The 18,531-nt window shown below is 38.5% G+C and overlaps 1 protein-coding gene across 3 annotated transcripts; it reads left to right on the top strand.

Annotated features, from left to right (window-relative positions):
• The first annotated feature begins 2,491 nt into the window (after positions 1-2,491).
• On the top strand, positions 2,492-16,915 carry LOC131357349 (uncharacterized). Of its 3 annotated transcripts, XM_058396298.1 has the most exons (11): positions 2,492-2,568; positions 3,185-3,796; positions 4,625-5,149; positions 8,599-12,248; positions 12,431-12,647; positions 12,767-12,949; positions 13,037-13,126; positions 13,253-13,300; positions 13,695-13,896; positions 13,974-14,181; positions 14,664-16,914. In XM_058396298.1, exons 2-11 carry the CDS (start codon positions 3,241-3,243, stop codon positions 15,864-15,866), a joined length of 6,882 nt encoding a protein of 2,293 aa, XP_058252281.1. In that variant the 5' UTR covers positions 2,492-2,568; positions 3,185-3,240; the 3' UTR covers positions 15,867-16,914. The 3 variants fall into 3 exon arrangements, with proteins under 3 accessions (XP_058252281.1, XP_058252265.1, XP_058252273.1); XM_058396282.1 differs by lacking the exon at positions 2,492-2,568 and having other exon boundaries at positions 2,606-3,796; positions 14,664-16,915; XM_058396290.1 differs by lacking the exons at positions 2,492-2,568; positions 13,253-13,300 and having other exon boundaries at positions 2,607-3,796.
• Positions 16,916-18,531: the final 1,616 nt, after the last annotated feature.

Below are 18,531 nucleotides of genomic sequence, written 5' to 3'. Positions count from 1 at the left end.
TGATATTAGATAACACATAAAGTTCTGCTGTCACTATCAGCGACCTCAATCTGTATAATTTAAGGTTAAAAAACCAAGAAACTGTTGTCAGCACAGATTATCCTACTGGATTCAAACCAACTGGTCCACTACAGGAGGTTTTGTCTTCCACAACAAGCCTCTGATTAAACAGACTGTTCAGGTCCACAGGTGTAACAGGAGCCAATATAACATAACATAACATAACATAACATAACATAACATAACATAACATTATAATATAATATAATATAATATAATATAATATAATATAATATAATATAATATAATATAATATAATATAATATAATATATATTTAATATATTATATATAATATAATATTCTGTATACCTTCACAGTACTTAGTAAATGAAGGCTCCTCCACTTTTTTGGACAACTAATGCTTCTAACAGCTCCTGAATATGACTTTTCACCCTTATTCTTTGAAAGGAGAACATATCTATGTATCTTCCAGACTGTGAATGTAATCAAGTTGCCACAAAGCTGAAAGCACACATCTGCCCAGAATGTCTATGTTTGCTTTCAAGACAGTTGCCAATCTTCCTAGAAGTTGGCATCCCAGCAAACTCACTCCAAGGCCAGACAGAAACATGCCCAGTGATGTTTAATTATTTATGAAAATAATCTCTAGTCTTGAAACACTGTTAAAATTTAACTGAGCACAAGCCCCCAAAGCTTTAGCCATGGCACCAGCTGCCACCATAAACTGGATTAATAACAAATTTTTAAGATCTAAATGAAGCAAACAATCCATTACTGGCAATAAGCAAAATGATATTAAAAATGATCAACTTATACAGATCAATACTGAGCTTGGGTTACTGTCTTTGTGGAATTTCAAACACTCAATTTAATTGATAAGGTTGTTAACTGATTAAACTATAAAGATTTTTTGTTATAACCTTAATCCTCAGTGTCCAATTAGAAAATACAACGAGTATGAAAAGGTGATTCCAGTACTCCTTAAAGCAATGATTCAACAGTGTGTTATGTACTCAAACACATGAGGAAATAAGACCACTCTATATTGAAGGTATAAACCTAAGTAGCAAGCAGTTCACTAATAAGTGAACTACCCTAATCATTTGAAAGGAAAATACACCGATCAGCCATAACGTTATGACAGGTCAAGTACATAAGACTCATTATCTCCTCATCATGGCATCATGGTTAGTGGGTGGGATATATTAGGCAGCATTTAAAAAAAATATTTATCCCTAATGAGCAAGCCTGGAGCAATGGTAGCAAGGAAAAACTCCCTGAGATGATATGAGGAAATATATTGGGGCACTTTTTGAATTTAAGCTTTTTTATACCAATTATATAATATAATAGATGATAAGTGAAATCTACAAACTGCAGTCACACTCAGAGATCATTTCTTGTTTTATTGCAACATCAAAATTTACGTTTTGAGATGCAGGTTAGGTTTGCGCATGCGTGGTTAGCTGACTCATTTGTAGTGTTTCACTGCCATCTACAGGCAACAGAATATAACAACTGGATAAAATTCACAATGTATCCTTGTGATTAAAATTACCAACAACTTCTATATATAGTAATAGATTTTACTGATTAGATATTCATTAATATAATCAATATATATCACTTTCAACAAAATTAAGGGAACACTTAAATAACACAATCACACACCGGGTGTCCAATCTTATCCACACAGGGCGGGGGTGGGTGCAGGTTTTCATTCCAACCAAGCAGAAACTTAAGGAAGGCCCCCAAGCCCCGTTATATATATTCAGAGAGAGAGAGAGAGAGAGAGAGAGAGGAGAGAGAGAGAGAGAGAGAGAGAGAGAGAGAATATACAATAAAATATAAACTCACTCCCGCTGGAGAGCCCAGATGAAACCCGGTAATTAGGGATTAGGAAATACAAATAATTTTAATATAAGTCTAATATTAATCTTGAAATATTTTGTCTAATATTAATTCTTGAGCTTTTTGTACTATAGTTCTTATGTTCAGTAAAGCTGCTTTGATACAATGTCCATTGTTAAAAGCGCTATACAAATAAAATTGTACTGAATTGAATTGAAAGTCATCTTTATTCCCTGAAAAATAAGAAGCACTCTTGTGTCCTGAGGATGCTGTGTTACTGCAAAAAAAAAAAGAGGAATGACTAAAAGGAAAGAGCGTTCATTCATGAACAATCCTAGCTTTAGGATTTTACCCCAAAACAAATTAAAGCCTTAATCCTGACTTAACCTTTTTTCAGGTAGTATTGAGATGGTGGCAGAATAAAGATCTGCATTTGTATGTTTTTCCACTGGATAAACTAAATACAGTTTGCATAAACTTTTTTTTTTTACACTCGTTTAATGGAAAGTGCTCTTTCAGATGCACTGGACATAAACAAACAAGAAATAACGCTTATGGTCTGAAGGACTACATTGTCCAGAAGTGCCAGCTGCCTCCCCGTGACGTCACACTCTCCGCTTTCATATTGAAGAGGTGATGCTCGCAAAGAAGAAACAATGCAGGTCGGCTGAATGCTACAGCACAACAGCACCTTGGTAATCGTTTGTGCATTAACGTAACTATAATGAATATACCGTATGGTTGTAAGGTAGGGTGTGTCTTTTTGGTGTCGTGTATCAATAGGGTTAAGTTAGCGTTATAAGATGAAATAAAGCAGAGGTAGCCTAGCTTCAGCTTCCTTGGTTAGCTTCTTCTGCAGCTTCAGCTAACTATTGGCGACTCGATGAAACGTCGAAGCGTTTATTAGCATTTAGTCGGAATATATTTTACATATAAATATTACATTTTTAAAGCATTCACACCATTTTGGTGCTATTAAATCTTGTAATGTTGCACATTCTGATTGACTATCCACCGTTCACATTCCTTAAATATCCCATCACTGGGTAATGAGCAGTGCCGCTCGTTCTTGTACGTGTATTCATATTCTGGGCACAACTTTATATCGTTTATTACCGATTACCAGTTTTACTGTAGCCTTTCCAGTTAATTTACATGGAAAATATCCAGTTCATCGCCCAGATTGTTGTCTATTGTTTGTATCTGTCTGTATTGCGCTGTTCCTGAACGGTGTGATTTGGCGTGTTTGCATCAGTCTTGTTAAATGCTCCACCCTTAAACGTTTGCAAATATACATTGTGTGCATTTCAGGACTTTTAACTAATCACAAGTCTTCTTTAATTGGATTCCTTCTGGAGCTGAGGATCATGGAGCTTGCCAGTCAGTCAGTCAGTGACCTGTTTCTTTCTAAAGGAGATTTGTCTCTAGCTTTGGAGCATGTGGCTCCTGCAGAAACAGCATTAGATCACACAGTACAGGACATCACAGCACAGATCATTGGCCTGGGAGAGGGGAAGCTGGACCTTTATGTCCCATCAGAAGCAATAATCGAGCCAATATCCCCAGCAGAGGTAATGCCTGAAGAAGGCGCACTTGCAATGACAACATATGAGTCTATGGAAAACGGAATGACCAATCATCCTCTTCAGTCAAATCATTCTTCAGATCCAGGTCTGCCAAATGAGTTAATAGCAATCAGCAGTTCAATATCAGACTCAAATCCCACTGAAGCACCAGAAGATTCAGCGGTCAGGACGGCTATTGCTCCATCATGTGACATGTCCCTTGGAGACCTGACAGCTCATGGAGAGACCGGAATCTCTAAAGAGGACGCAAGTGTCAGAAAATTAATCCCACCAAAGAAGGACAGAATGGACCCACTAAAATTGGACATGTCCAAGCCTACAGTGATCCCCCTTACATGTAAGTTTACCCCACCTTTAAATTGAAAATCAAATTCAAATGATATTTGTCACATACATAATCGCACACAGTATGATATGCAGTGAAATGCTTACACGACTGTTTTACCCTTTGAAAAGGAAAAAGAAATTAGGATAAAAGGATAAAATGTAATATATGAAATATAAAATATAAAAAACTACAATTTTCCACAGTAGGTAAAAATTAAATATAATATAAATAAAATAAAATATAAATAAGGTAAGGTAGAGTATAATATGTACAGTATACAGAATATATGTATAGAATATGTATATAAAATATAGAATATATAAAATAATAAAAATGTAAACAACTGTATAACAAGAAAACTATATAAAGTGTATAGTGTGCAATAAATGTGCAATGTGCTGACAGCAGCAGTACGGGGTTGTCATGGAGTGAAATGAGGTGATGAGATGATGAGAAGCAGTGGTATTGTCCAGATTGTCCTTAGTCCCTGCCACAGGCTCCTAGAGTCAGTCTGTTGGAGCTGTGATTCTAGTTTCCTCCCATAGCGCTGCTTCGCCTCCTTCACCTCTTTCCTCACGTTGTATGACGCAGCCTTGTATGAGTTCATGTCACCGACACGAGTCCCGCGTTATAGTTAGCGGTGCGAGATCTCAGAGCGTTGCGGATGGTCTTATCCACCCACGGCTTCTGACTGGATTCTGATTGTTATGTATGAAAGGCATTAGATGTTAATTATGGTCATGTTTATGTTTTCTGTTCTTTCTCTACCTGTATTGAAAAGGATTTGAACTCGTTATAGTTACACTGAGTAGTAATGTGTTTATGATCCACTTGCAGCATCTCAACTCTCACTTCAATGTCTGGAGTGTCACATCATCTTCAGTGACGACAAGAGCAAACAGCGTCACCTCAAAATGAACCACCCAACTGAATATGAGCAATGCATGCTTGGAGATGCACTGTTTGCATGCTACGTGTGTGATCGACATTTTACCTGCTCTACAGACCTCATGGCACATCAGCGTGCACACACAGAGAAGCAGCCATTTAAGTGCCCCATTTGTGGAGAAGCCTTCGGCCGATCATCTGAGCTTACCAGTCATAAGAAGATACACTACAACAAGCAAGGTTATACCTGCTCGGACTGTGGCAAGCACTTCAAAACCCTTACTTTGCTCAAGTACCACCAACGTGTACACACTGGTGAAAGGCCATACGTTTGCATACATAAAGATTGCGGCAAGAGATTTACCATGCCCAAAGCTCTCCAGAAGCACCTGGAAGCACATGAAAATGAGGAGACGGAAGGTGTCGAAAACCTGGCAAATGCTGCATGCAAAACAAGGAAAAAGAGGTGTAAGGGTAAGTATTGCTGTTTTTTCAACAGTTACAGTCAGTACTGTTATTTAGCATAGAACATTCAGTTTATCTACTGCTGGAATTTTCCATAGACATAAAGTGTAGCACATGAAGCTGAGTCATACAACTGTTTTGCATTGGGTGGAATATGTATATTAGTATACTGCTAGTATTTCAGTGCTTTCACATATAATCCGTCCCTTTCCATTATAATGAAATTTATTATAAATGCATAAGCTTTCTTTACATAAATTCATGTCAGTAATCCAGTTTAGTAGTTGTTGGGGAAAAATAGTTTCTCTCTAGATCATAATAGAATAATAGGCTTTACATTTTACACTATTTAAGCAGATAACCTTTTTGAGAAAGCTTTCAGGTTTTCAGAATTGAACCTTTTATTAGTAGTCTCAGTCTTAGCTCATCATCAGTCATCACCTGTCTGCTGACAGCAAGTCTAAGCAGCAGTCTGCAGTTTGTTCTGCTTCACCCCTCCTTACCACCAGATGCAATGTGTTACACCTGGAGACCTCCTTGTGTGCTTATTTGAATATATGATGCAGTATTTGCAATAAAAGTTCAATTCACTCTCATGGAAATTTTGTTCCCTAAGAAAAATATAAAATCAGTTAGTCACAGAGAGCTAAACAAAGAAAAAAAGTTTATTGAGCTCAATGGTGTCTTCAGAAAACACAGTTGACAATAACATTCATAGGGTTTAGCTGGCACCAGATGTTTCCCTTTCAGCTGAAGATTCTCTGTTGCTAACTCTGTTTTTGCAAAAACTGAGCAGGGCACTCTATCCTGGGAGTTATCTCTAAGGAGTAAAGCCAGAGATGTCTGTGGTGAGCAAAAACTCACTGAAAAGATATTAGAAGGAATTATTGAGAGGAACCAGCCCCAAAAGGGAACCCATCTTCATCTGGGTGACACCAGAGAGTGTGATTAGTTTTCCCTTCTCTATCTGTGTACTATATGGTCAAAGTGTGATTATGCAACCAGGAAATTCAATCTAGTTATAAGATGAAGGGCCTGTAACAGACCCTTGCAGTATGCCAAACTGTACCTTGGTATGCTTGGAGAAGTCACCCTTTACTACAAACTGATCACACGTTCCCTTAACACTAACATTTTCTTACGTATTAAGGAGAATAGTATGATCAATGGTGCCAAAAGCTGCACAAAGGTCAAGCAACACCATCAAGTAGATGCAGCGCTATCTCTGTAGGCCTAAATCCTGACTGATACATTTTATGAATGTTATTTGTATGGATATGAGCATAACCACTGTGCTACAACATTGTACGTTCTTGGAGTTTAAGGGGACGTTTGATATTGGCCCATAGTTGGACAGTTGACATTTATTTATTTTTTAATCAGGGATTTGATAACTACTTGTTTAATAGATTTAGGTGCTTCTGGAATTATGTGTTTAAGGTTGCATGGGTAAGGTAACATGTAGGTAAATATCACAGCCATACAATAATCTCTTTCTCCTTCTCTGTGCACATGTTGTATTACATGGTGCCGATACAGAGCTATCCGTTTAGCAGCTTGTAACCACGGGTGAATTCTCCTCTGAATATGAGCATTGCATTATCTCTCTTCCCTTTTCTTGCCCCATAGTGCCTGTGAGCCTTGAGTTGGATTTCCCCTTTAGCATTATTTCCTTGCACTTAGTTACTCAGTGTTTGCAAAACATTCATGTTTATGAATGCTGAGTTTCCACTATATGGAGCCCGGCACTTAATGCTCCTCTCCCCCAAGAGATCATTTTTTTGCCTATGAATTTTCTCTCTAGAACATTCCTTGATTTCCTCCAATTAGTTAATCAGCAGATCTTGTGGCTAATGCATAGTTATATGTTTTTTTTCTCAATATGCCATGCACTGTTTATTGATGAGCCTGCTAGTTTAGCTGGGTTCTTGCTAGTTTGCATCTGTTTATTTTTAACGTTGCCACCACAAAAAGCAGTTTCTCTTCCCGTCATGTGGTTCTTACTGCCCCATGGTAACTAGATAAACATACAGCATGCCTCAACTCATGCAGCCAGTGTCTCCATCCCTTGGAAGTGCAAGATGGGCATCAGCTATGTGCTCACTGCCTTGGAATGACCATCTCAGTGATGCTCTGTCTAACCCAAGACAACATGTTTGACTTGCATTTTTACAAATTAACCATTGCTTTTCAAAAAAAGAGCTTCAACATACTGAATTCTGAAGATCTCCACTGTAACATTCAGTGAATCGACATGGTCACCGCATTGTGTTTTTTGTATGTGTGTGTGGTTTGTGAGATATAGTTGGGCTGGAAATTTTGCTGAAACTGGGCAACTCTGTGCAATAATACCTCTTAATGTGTGCATCACAATAGAAATCAAACCTCAAACAAAGCTGAAAAAGTAATCTAGATCTCCTCAAAATGATGAAATGCTGGATGACTATATTTTCTACTCTCAGTCTAATTCACTAAATAGTAGCCTATAGTATAAGCATGATTGCATCTGAACTACATTTTGTTTGATGCTGTCTTAATGTCATCCTGCCCCACTTGTATTTGTGCCTTCAACAAAACTTAATGGCAGCAAATGTTTTGGCACTCCTGTATAATGCAGCCTGAATTGTGTTGCATCTTTTTGCTGAGACAATAGAAAATAGTGTAAACACTGTAGCCGGCATTAATATAATTATAGCCAGAGCTGCATTGTGCACGTTAAGCTTCATCAATCCAATACGTTACTGAATATTATACAGTGGTAATGCCTGTTTGTAATATACAGACAATTTGCACAATATTTAATTCCTTAGTGAGAAAGCACAAAAATGAAGTTCCGCACTCCAAAGGAAGATAGACCTACCAAAGATTAAGAATTGTATAAACGAGTTGCAGGCATCGTATATTGAAAAATTCGATTTGTATAATAATCACTTATTTAATATTATGGCTTCGTTTTTTTTCTTTCTTTCAGTTGGTTGGTCCTCAACTTCATTTGATGTTAAACCTTTTCAAACAGCAAATGCAGTCTTCACAGATGAAACCCAGGTCACAAACCAAAAATAGACTTTCAGAGCTATTAATTGTTTAAATAGTTGATGTAACAGGCCACAAAAGTGAGTTTAGAGTGGCCTAGGTAGCGATTGCAGCAATTTTGTCATATTTCACAAGGAGGTATCCAGGTGTTATACTCTGTCCCTGATAATTATCCATGGTTAATAGAATGATGCCAACTGAATTACCCCATCTGATAAAACAGATAATTTCTAAAAACTTTCTAGCAAATGCATGCAAAGCTAGCATTTTATGGTTTATCTCACTGTTGTTTTCACATGCTTTTTTTTGTTTGTTATTTGACTGCTCCAATCATATAAACTACAAATATGTGTCTTGGGAATGTATCTGGTTTGTCATGATTTACAAGATATTTATATGCACATTTTTTTTATTTACTGTTCCAGGTCTATCCTCAAAGAAATATGCATGCCCACAATGCAATGAATTTTTCAAGACGGCCAAATCAATGCTCCACCACAATAAGACAAAGCACTCACAGTGCCCAAACATTATGGCATCCAACAGCGCTGTGGCAGCAGGAAGCTCGTGCGTTGCAACTCTGACTGAAGTAGTTCAACTACCTTTACCACACATGGACACCAATGGACAAGCAGCACAGCAAATAGGCACACTTGAAGTTGAACAGATTAAAAGACTAATAGAGAAAATGGGAAATGTCCAGAAAGTAAATCAGCTGGTCATTCTTGGGCTAGATCAGTTACCTTTACAGGCACAAAGTGCTGGAATGCAACAGCCACAGGGTCTCATTCAACCGTTACATTTTGACTTCACACAGCCAACAGTTCAACAAGCTGTACTCCAGCCCGCATGGGACAAGAAAGCACATGAAGGAACATCAGCTGGAAATGAGCAAGACACTTTATTAGAATCATTAGAGCTTGAGGTTGCAGTTAAACAAAAGAAAACTGAGGTCCAGGATGAGGCAACAATTTCTGCAGAGTGTCCAGAGGAACAGGTGACAGTTGTTGAATCAAACATTATAGGAGTACAGGAAAATGACGTTCAGTATGAACTTCTGCCAGAAATAACTGAAAAGGACATTTTACCTCCTCAGTTGGAGGCTAGTCATCAAATTATGCTTACAACGGAGGAGCAACTGAGTCAACATGCTATAGATGTAAAAACTACAGAAACAGGGAATGATTCATCTTTGGCTGTGATAACTGATTTTGAAACTGAAGTAACAAGTGAGAAGGAATTCATGACAACACCTTTAGATATCACAGTGTCAGAGAATACCAGCACGTATGCGGAGCCAAGTCAAACGGCCTCTGAGGCTGCAGATTCATTAACAGAAACTGAGACCCAGACTGTTCAGGGGAATGTAGTTAGCCCTGATAAGACCAACATCAGTGAAGATCCTTTAAGTCTAAAGCCATCTGAGGCACTATGTTCATTAATAGAACCTGAGCCACAAACAGAGCAGGGGAATCTAGATGAACTTGCTAAGACCAGTGACGATGCAGAGTCCCAATGTCAAAAGACAATGGAGGTAACAGATTTATTAGTGGAACCACAGCCAAAAAATGAGCAAAGAAATCCTAATCTTGATAATGCTCAAGAAATTGAAGCCCAGTCAGAGCAACAGCATTTCCAGGAAATTCTGTCATCAGAAGAGCAAATGTTACAGGTGAGTAAACCATCTCTTGGCAATGTACAACATGATCAAGAAAGGTCTCACCTGGAGCAGGGACCCTGTAGTGAATCCAGTGCACAGCAGAGCAGAGAGGAACCTGAAGACCAGACTCTCTTAGCAGAAGATTCCTTGTACATTAAGAAAACGCTGCCAATAAAGAAAAAACGTTCTAAAAAGCAGGTGATCCCTACGTCCCAGTACTTGGAAAATCAGGATGAAGTTGCAAAAAGTACCTTAGCCATAACATCTAATCAGAAAATTCAAACTGTTTCAAAGACACCGAAAAAACAAGAAAAGACAAAGAAACATTTTGGATCTAAACAGAATAAGAAAAAATATTCAAAGACAAAACTGTTAAATATATCCAAAACCAGTCTATATAATGACCAACAAGACACTGATCTGGAAAATGTACCTGTTTTGTCACACAGTGAGATTGAAAAGTTGAAACAGAAACGTAAAAAAGGAAGAAAAGCTGAAAAGTCTGCTGGGCTCATCCAGGCCCGTAAACTACCCGGTGAAAAAAAAGCAATGAAGGTGTCAGAACAAGCAGATCGAGGAAAACCACAGAAAAGAAAGTTTGAAAACCAGAGAGATTCAGTAAACAAAGGAAAGTCTGTTCAGGAGACCCAGCAAGAGGAAACTCCTGTGCCAAAAAAGAAAAAGCCAGGCAAAATTCCTGAAGCAGCTTCCCAAAAGAAAGCAAAGAATAACATCACAGTGAATAAAGTAAATAAGAAAAGCCACAAGTTAGCAAAACAAAGGGAGAAGAATAAAAATGTGTCCGAGACTCCAGTCATAGATCAAATAAAGCAACAGGCCTTGCTTTTGCTGAAAGGTCATAAGCAGCCACAGCTGAAGGTGCACAAGCTGGATGCTAAAACCACAGGATTAGACCACCAACTAATACACAAATGTCAGACCAAAGAAATTTATGGTCATGAGACTACAGTGGAGCAAGCAAAGGAGGAGATACAAAATAAACCACTGCAAGCACCCAGGCAAAAAAAAAAAAAAGCAAAAGCACTGGGAAAGAAATCCAAAGTAGATTCAAAGCAATCTTCTCATATACAAACATCTTCTATTAAAGGTGACATCGCATCTGGTGTAAAACAAAAAGTTGTGAGGAAACGTAAATCTCCTGCAAAAATAGATCAAGAAATTGCATTAAGCCCTCCATATTCTCGCCTCATAATTGGATGTCATGATTGTGGAAAGAGTTTCTCCGAGGTGTCTGCTTTGCAAGAGCACATGGCATCGATGCACTCTGAAAATGCAGCCCACCAGTCTGTTATGTCCTGTGATGTTTCTGAAATGTCCACAGTTACCCTGAGGCCGAATGAAATAATGCTCACAAACTCGGTCCACTCAAGCGGCTTTGAAATCCATGTACCAACAGACTGGGATGTGGATTCGGAGATGAGAGAGATTGGATTGGGGGATGAACACAGGAATGAGCACAGGCTTTCATTCCCAGCCCTCAATCCTTCTCCTTCTTTTCCAGTGACAACAACTTTTATTGAAGAGGAGGGTAAACAGGATGACACGCTTAGTCAAGAACCTTCACTTGGATATAAGAAGGCAATTAGTGAAAATTCTGACTGTCATTTAGAAATAAACGAATCCAAGATAGGAGAACAGGATGTACACTCACTTCTACCAGTTTCATTATCTGACCCACAGAAAAGCATGGAAGATAAAGAGGCATTGCCCTTAGCTGTGAATTTCGAGGACAAAAACGGAGAAAGTTCCCATATATCCACAAAGTTGTGTGGCTCCCACAAAGTCCCTGATATACAGGAAGGACAAACAAGCCACAACACACTCAGTAACAGTCCATCATTTGTTCAGAAACAGCTGCCTACAAAACCTGTGAATCCAGCATCCACTTATAATGCCGAATCTCACGAAACCAAGCAGACCGACATTAAGCAAGAGGCAGACGAGGTAGCCGTTCAGACAGTAGCGAGCCAAACGAAGACTTCTATGACAAAAGGTAAAAGAGGACGGGGAAACAAGGGGAGGGGAAAGAGACATCTTGGAAAAAGACGCTCTGGTGAAAAGAGACATGCAGAAGAGATGGTGGCCAATGACGAAGACTGTCGGGTTGTCTTTGAGCTTTATTCGCTCACAGGTAACGGTGAGGAGAATAACGAAGACGTACTCCAAAACAGAAAAGCCATTAATGCCACTGCAGCTTCCATACACCCAGCCATGAAGGAACCTTCAGAAGCTCCGGAAGTACATGTGTTACCACAACCTGTTACTGCAGTTGATTTAGAGATGATGAAATCAGCAAACGGTTCCCTAATGCAGAAGTCTGGAGAGCATGACAAGAACAGTGTCTCAAGTAGCTTAAGGAGGGGAAGAATCTCTGTGAGTGGAATGCGAGGACAGGTAGGTTTTTAATACAGACATGTAATGAGCATGTAATACAGACTTTTTGATATGTTTTATACAACTTTTCTCTGTATTAAATCCCCAAACCACTGTGTACCCATGATGTGAAGAATGCAAATGGCTTAAATCAAGAAATTTGTTTCTTATTCTGAGATCAATTATGTTTTGTATATCATCAGTCAGAACATGGATTATCTTCTGCTGGAACCTCGACTCTTGTGAAAATTGAAGCCAGTCCATCTGTTCTCACACCTCATGATGTCCAGGCTAATGATGGAGATTTTTTGCAAGGAGTCCAGATGATTTTGGTAAAAGCAGAGGATCAGCAAATTTCAAACGATCCCCATGTCTTACAGGAAGCTGAACATGTGCAAATTAATCAAAATGCATGTATAGGTAAGCATTCTATGTTTATTTTTTTTAAGAAAACAACAAATTTGAACAAAAATCTAGTTTTGCAAGTTCTTTTGCAGCTGTTTATTTCTGAATAACATTTCTCATCACACACTCTACAGAAAAGCACCCGGACCGTTCCACAGTCGGAATTTCCTCTGGTTCTCTTACAGTGGCTCAGTCTACTTCCAAGCACTGTATTTTCTACCCTGTAAAGGAGGAAGAGAGGGAGATGTTGGTGGAGCCTCAAGTTAATAACCAAGGGACCTCAGGTTCAGAAGCGTTGGAAGGGAGGACCGGACCATGTAAGATCAGTAAATGTTCGGAGTAAATGTCTGGAAGTGAAGGTCTGGACAGAATATCACAAATGTGTCCTTTCTACCAATCTCTAGGGGGTGTACCTGGATTAGAAGAGTCCGAGATCAGGATAGGATGCCCGCAAATGGAAATGCACCATAATTTATACTCCAGCTCTGAAGAGGGTGAGTAACTATACTGCTGTAACTATACTGCTGTAACTATACTGCTGTAACTATACTGTTGTTAAACATTTTAGTTTCAACTAAAGCCTGTTTTAGGATTGTGCTTTTTCCCTGTTAAACATCCAGAACTGACAAGGAACGAAAAAGACACGAGAATGAGTATTAATATTCCCTGTGAGTGTGCCTTGTTATACAGTATAGTTGTCTAATGTTAGCTAAGTCAAATGTAGACACATTGGTTAGATTTTATTTCCTGTTATTGCCTATATCCATATTCATATCATTCATATTCATTTTATTTCATCCAGATTCATACATTGTTTTGTTGAGGGGAAAAATATAGCTCTTTTGGTGTGTTATTGCGTATAATGACTTGTATTACTGTTTTCTGCTGTGGAATTGCAGAAGCCCTATGCAAAATGAGTAAAGTTTGGTGATATGGTCAGATCTCTGGATATAGTGGCAGTGTAATATCATATCATGCAAAGACCATTAAATCTTTATATTCTACACGCTTTAGTTTATTTATACTTTGTCTTTTGAGAATGTACAAATGTGTCATGTGCAGGCAGTGGTGGTGCTGAGCAGCAGAGCACAGAAGACATCCTAGAATTCCTTTCCCAAACATCAGATATGGAAGATGTTGATGGTGTCAGTTCTGAGCCAGAAGGTGAAACTCATATCATGTCTTGTTACCATGGTATCTATGCCAATGGAACAGGGCGACAGTGTGAAATTGGCAGCACGGAGCAGCATGCGAAAACATCTAAGTAAGTCTTGTTGTAATAAGTAATTATATTAGGAAAAGTGCCCAAATTTGTCTTATGTGTATCTTCTATTGCAATAGAAATGCAGGTTGCCCTGAAGCAGATGACCGACCGGCAGGCAGTAAAGAACATTGTGAACCCATAGACTACTTCGTTCGGTATTTTAGTTGGAGTATATGGAAAGATATTGCAGCTTGTACTCAGCAAGAGTCAAAATCGCCAAAGCCTGTTACCGAAAAGGAGGTGGCCCAGTTTGTAGGAATCCACATTGCAATGGGAACCCTAAAGGTGAGTAACAACATTCATTCAGGTCCATATACACTGATGACGTTATAATTATTTTAGGTGTGTTCCACATATTGGAGATAAAATTAAATAATGTGCAATAATGCAACCTTTCAGCATGCATCTGACTCTAAATTGCCCCCAAGTGAGCCTGAGTGTGTGATTGTGTATGCACCTTCTAGGGTGTATTTTACAAAGTATTAAATGCAGAGGTGCGAGTAATTGTGAAATGGTTGTTGTGTTCAGTTAAGGGCTGTATTTCTCCGGTTATTCCGATAAATTGAATGAAATAAATTCATCTTAACCAAATGTGTCGGTAATTCTGGAGCTGTTCCTACATAATTGGAAGAAACTGATGTTTAGTCCAAAGTGCAAAATATGTCATTTAAAGTTGCTAAATCATTCCAGTTGTGTATTTAAGACTTGAATGTTTACGCTAAATAAGCTGGTCTATATCTTTCTCTTTCTTTCCAATTAACCCTCAGTTTCCAAGTGTGAAGCTGTACTGGGATGATTTCACCCGAGTGCCATTGATTGCCGATGCCATGTCTGAAGCCATGTTTTCTGAACTCACATCTAATTTAAGATTGGCCAGTCTTGGAGGGGACAGGTCAAAATGTAACGGACAGGATGCACATAAGGCTCAGGATGCACATGATTGCACAGAGATTTTGGTATTGAAGAAAGATCCCCTCTGGAAGGTTCAAGCAATAGTGAACAAAGTTCAAGAAGGGTGTCAAGCACTTAAACGAAATGGAAACTATGGAGTTGATCAGTATCTCCTTCCTTTTCAGAGACACCCAACACACTCATTGCATCACACAGTCATGATAAATGCTGCTGGATTGGTCATGGACTTTAGCTTGCGTGTCAGTGACTGTAACAGAGAGGAGATCGTTGAGAAAATGGTTTCTCGAGAGAAAAGTGATAATCAAGGAGTGGTGTTTCTTTGCAAGCCAGAGCTATCGACACCTTCCATGTTGGAGCATCTCCTGGAGGCTGGAGTGCGCAGTGCCGGAAAGGTTGGTGGTGCTAGGGGACAAATAGGTGACGAGTTTGTCACTTCTGATGGGAAACTAAAACTGTTCAGGTGCCATCATGGCTTTATCCTCTCAGCGGTAACAAAGGAAAAGTCTCGCTCGACATCTCTTGTCAGTGGTTTTGAGAAAGCAATCAAAGCTGCAAACCTGAACAGAGATTTGAGAAGCCTTTATCGCACACCATGCACAAGCCCTTCACCCAGTGCCTGGCCACAGTCTGTACTTTGGGACCTTATTGATCTGGCATTAGTTAATTCTTGGCTACAGTACAAGCAAGAACAAACCCATCTTTCAGAGCCATTATCACTTATGGCATTCCGACTGGAAGTTTCCAAAGCTTTAATTCATTCCAGCAATATAGCTGTGCAAGACTCCTCACCCCCGTATCTTCCACCGCCGGTGCGGCCTGGATCAAATGCATCCACAGGACATTCGGATGTCTTTGAGACCCCTTTACCTGAGGCAGCCACACGATATGATGGTTTGGGCCACTGGCCTGAACAACTTTCTGAGGGTGAAGAGGCTAGGTGTAGATTTGGAGGTTGCCAGCAAATGTCTAGAGTACGGTGTCTCAAATGCTGCGTTTTCCTCTGTATTTCTCGTAATCACAACTGCTTCCTGAAGTTCCACAGTCAAGGAACTACATGAATCTGCTCTCTTCAAAGGCCATATTAAACCAATGACTTTTGTTCTTATTTATCACCACGATTTGTTATTTAGTATTAACTGGTGTAGGGCAGTTTGGTATAAGTAATAGTTCGTTATGTCATGATGTTTACAAAAAAAAAAAATCCCTGCTATTTGCTCATCTTGTTTGCAGTAGAATTGTAATACTTCTTTCCTGGACTCAGTTAAATATATCTGAAGTTTGTTTCTCTGCAACATGGACTGGCACCAAGTGTTTTCTAAGCACATCCATCCCTCTGCTTTAACAGTTGTAGCCTATGGCTTGATATACGTAAGTATTTAGCATGAGCAAGTGTCGATTTCTAATTTATTATTGCCATGTATCTAATAATCTTCCGCCATTTGAAACAGATTCCTCCTGTATTATATATTATGCTATTTAAGCTGAAGTTCATTGGTGTGTGTGTATATGTGCACACGTGTTTGGAGGAGGGTGGGGGGTTAGCAAGTCTTTTAGTGAGAATTTAAACTTTTTTTTTTTTTCTTTTTTTTTAAGAATATTCTTTCTAATCAAAATTTTACAGCACCTTCGGGGGGTAAAGGAACCATGCGTTCTTAATAATAATATTTTTCGAGTTGTTTTATTGAAATAATGGGTTGTTTTAATGAAATGTAATTATTTATGTTTTGTGAAATTATATTTTTTTAGATTTTACTTTGGAGACCTTATTTACCTTATTTATGTAAAATGAAGGCAAACCCTTTGCTGTTAGAATTTTGTTTTGTTTAATTGTATTTGTATGCCGCTTATGTAGTAAATTACATTTTTGTTTATTTGTTTCTAAACCATATTTATTGTGTGTATGTTTTTAACTCCAGGTCAGAGTACATACACAGGTCCATAATTAATAATAAATTTATATTGATTGTACAGAATGTTACAGATTCAAGCTGTGTGGGTTTTTTTTTTTATTCAATACACGGTTGATGTTAGTAAAGAATGTGTGAATTTGGCTTTGAATTTTTTTCAAAATGACTGCTGTTCTGTCTATTTTATTTTTGTAATTAATTGCTAAATAAAGAATGTGTTTTTTATTGGTTATGGGGCTGTTGACTTGTGTTATTTTGTGCAGATGTGATGGTATGTGCAGTACGTAAACAACCCATTGTGACCTTGCAGATCTATCAAGTTATATACTTGAATGACTATATTGTCCTCTTCCTAATGGCATGAACTTGAATTTGTCTTTGACAGAAATAATAGAACGAGTACATCAGAGGGACAGCTCATGTTGGACTTTTGGGGGACAAAGTTAGGGAGGCCAGATTAAGATGGTTTGGACATGTTCAGAGGAGGGAGAGTGAGTATATTGGTAGGAGAATGTTGGACATGGAGCTACCAGGCAGGAGGCAAAGGGGAAGGCCGAAGGAAGTATATGGATGTAATAAATGAGGATATGAAGCTAGTGGGTGCAAGTGTTGAGGATGCAGAAGATAGGGATAGGTGGAGAGAGATGATTCGCTGTGGCCACCCCTGAAGGGAAAAGCCGAAAGAAGAAGAAGACTTTGACGGAATTAATAGAAATGTCTGTGTATTTTTAAAAACTAAACACATTAACTACTTTTGTTATTTAACTAGGTTGAGTACCAGGAACTAAAAATATTGTTTTGTAGAAGAGTTATCTGAAGGTAAAGGACATGCAGGTACCCAGCTGTTTGCTTAGAGAATTTGCAAAGATATTTATACAAATCATTATTAAGTTATATGCATTAGCAATTTAGCTGTTGAGCTTGTTGCATTGGATATTATGTATTATATAGTGTATTATACTGCAGATTGTTTTTTTTTTTTTTTTTTAAATAGGCATAAATATGAAAGGGTTGATGGTGGAAATTGAGTCTAATATGGAAGTAAGTCTAATAAAAGTTGCTGTAGCTGGATGCAATGTGTCCCATGATGAAAAATTGCCAACATGAACTAACGTGTAACTTTTAAATATCCAGTAGTGCGACAACTCCAGGTTTATATCAGGGATTCTTAATTTTTTTTCCAGCAAAAAAACAAACACTTGAAGCTTTAGATCTTATGCACACAACAGAAGAAATTTAAATATCATGCATATTTTTAAATATCATAGTCAAAAAAGCTTTGTCACTTCAACCATATATAGCTGATGCAGTACACAGTGAAGTGAAACAACGTTCCTCATAGACCAAAGGTGCTACACGTAACAAAGACAAAGTACAGTGATGCAGACAAACATTGAGCTAAACATAGAGATAAAACTCAAGGTGCAAGAAAAACTAGACATATGAAGTGCACAGGATGACAAGACAAGACAGTTCAGACAAACAACATATAGACCGACTCTGTGCAAAAGAATAGTGTTGACTGAGTGCAAATAATAGTGACATGTAAACAGGATCAATATAAAGTGTAATGTAAAGTGACATATGCGTGCAAACAGGACAATTTTTGTGTGTGCATGTGTGTCTGTGTCCAGCACAGTTCAGTTCTTGTTGGGAACACAGTACACAGTTTTTTGTGCGTATGTTGTGTGTGTGTCCGTGTCCAGCACAGTTCAGTTCTTGTTGGGAACACAGTACACAGTTTTTTGTGCGTGTGTGTTGTGTGTGTGTGTGTGTCCGTGTCCAGCACAGTTCAGTTCTTGTTGGGAACACAGTA

Source organism: Hemibagrus wyckioides, linkage group LG01 (genome assembly GCF_019097595.1).
Source record: "Hemibagrus wyckioides isolate EC202008001 linkage group LG01, SWU_Hwy_1.0, whole genome shotgun sequence".
In the NCBI taxonomy this organism is placed as follows: domain Eukaryota; kingdom Metazoa; phylum Chordata; class Actinopteri; order Siluriformes; family Bagridae; genus Hemibagrus; species Hemibagrus wyckioides.
Note: the sequence above shows the minus strand (reverse complement) of the source record. Positions and strands in the feature narration are given on the sequence as shown.

Excerpts from the sequence above, each read along its gene's own strand:
- LOC131357349 (XM_058396282.1), top strand. The coding sequence starts at position 2,923 with ATGAGCAGTGCCGCTCGTTCTTGTACGTGTATTCATATTCTGGGCACA. Across the intron at positions 13,301-13,694 it reads AATGAGTATTAATATTCCCT|GCAGTGGTGGTGCTGAGCAG; the intron begins GTGAGTGTGCCT and ends TGTCATGTGCAG. Across the intron at positions 13,897-13,973 it reads CAGCATGCGAAAACATCTAA|AAATGCAGGTTGCCCTGAAG; the intron begins GTAAGTCTTGTT and ends CTATTGCAATAG.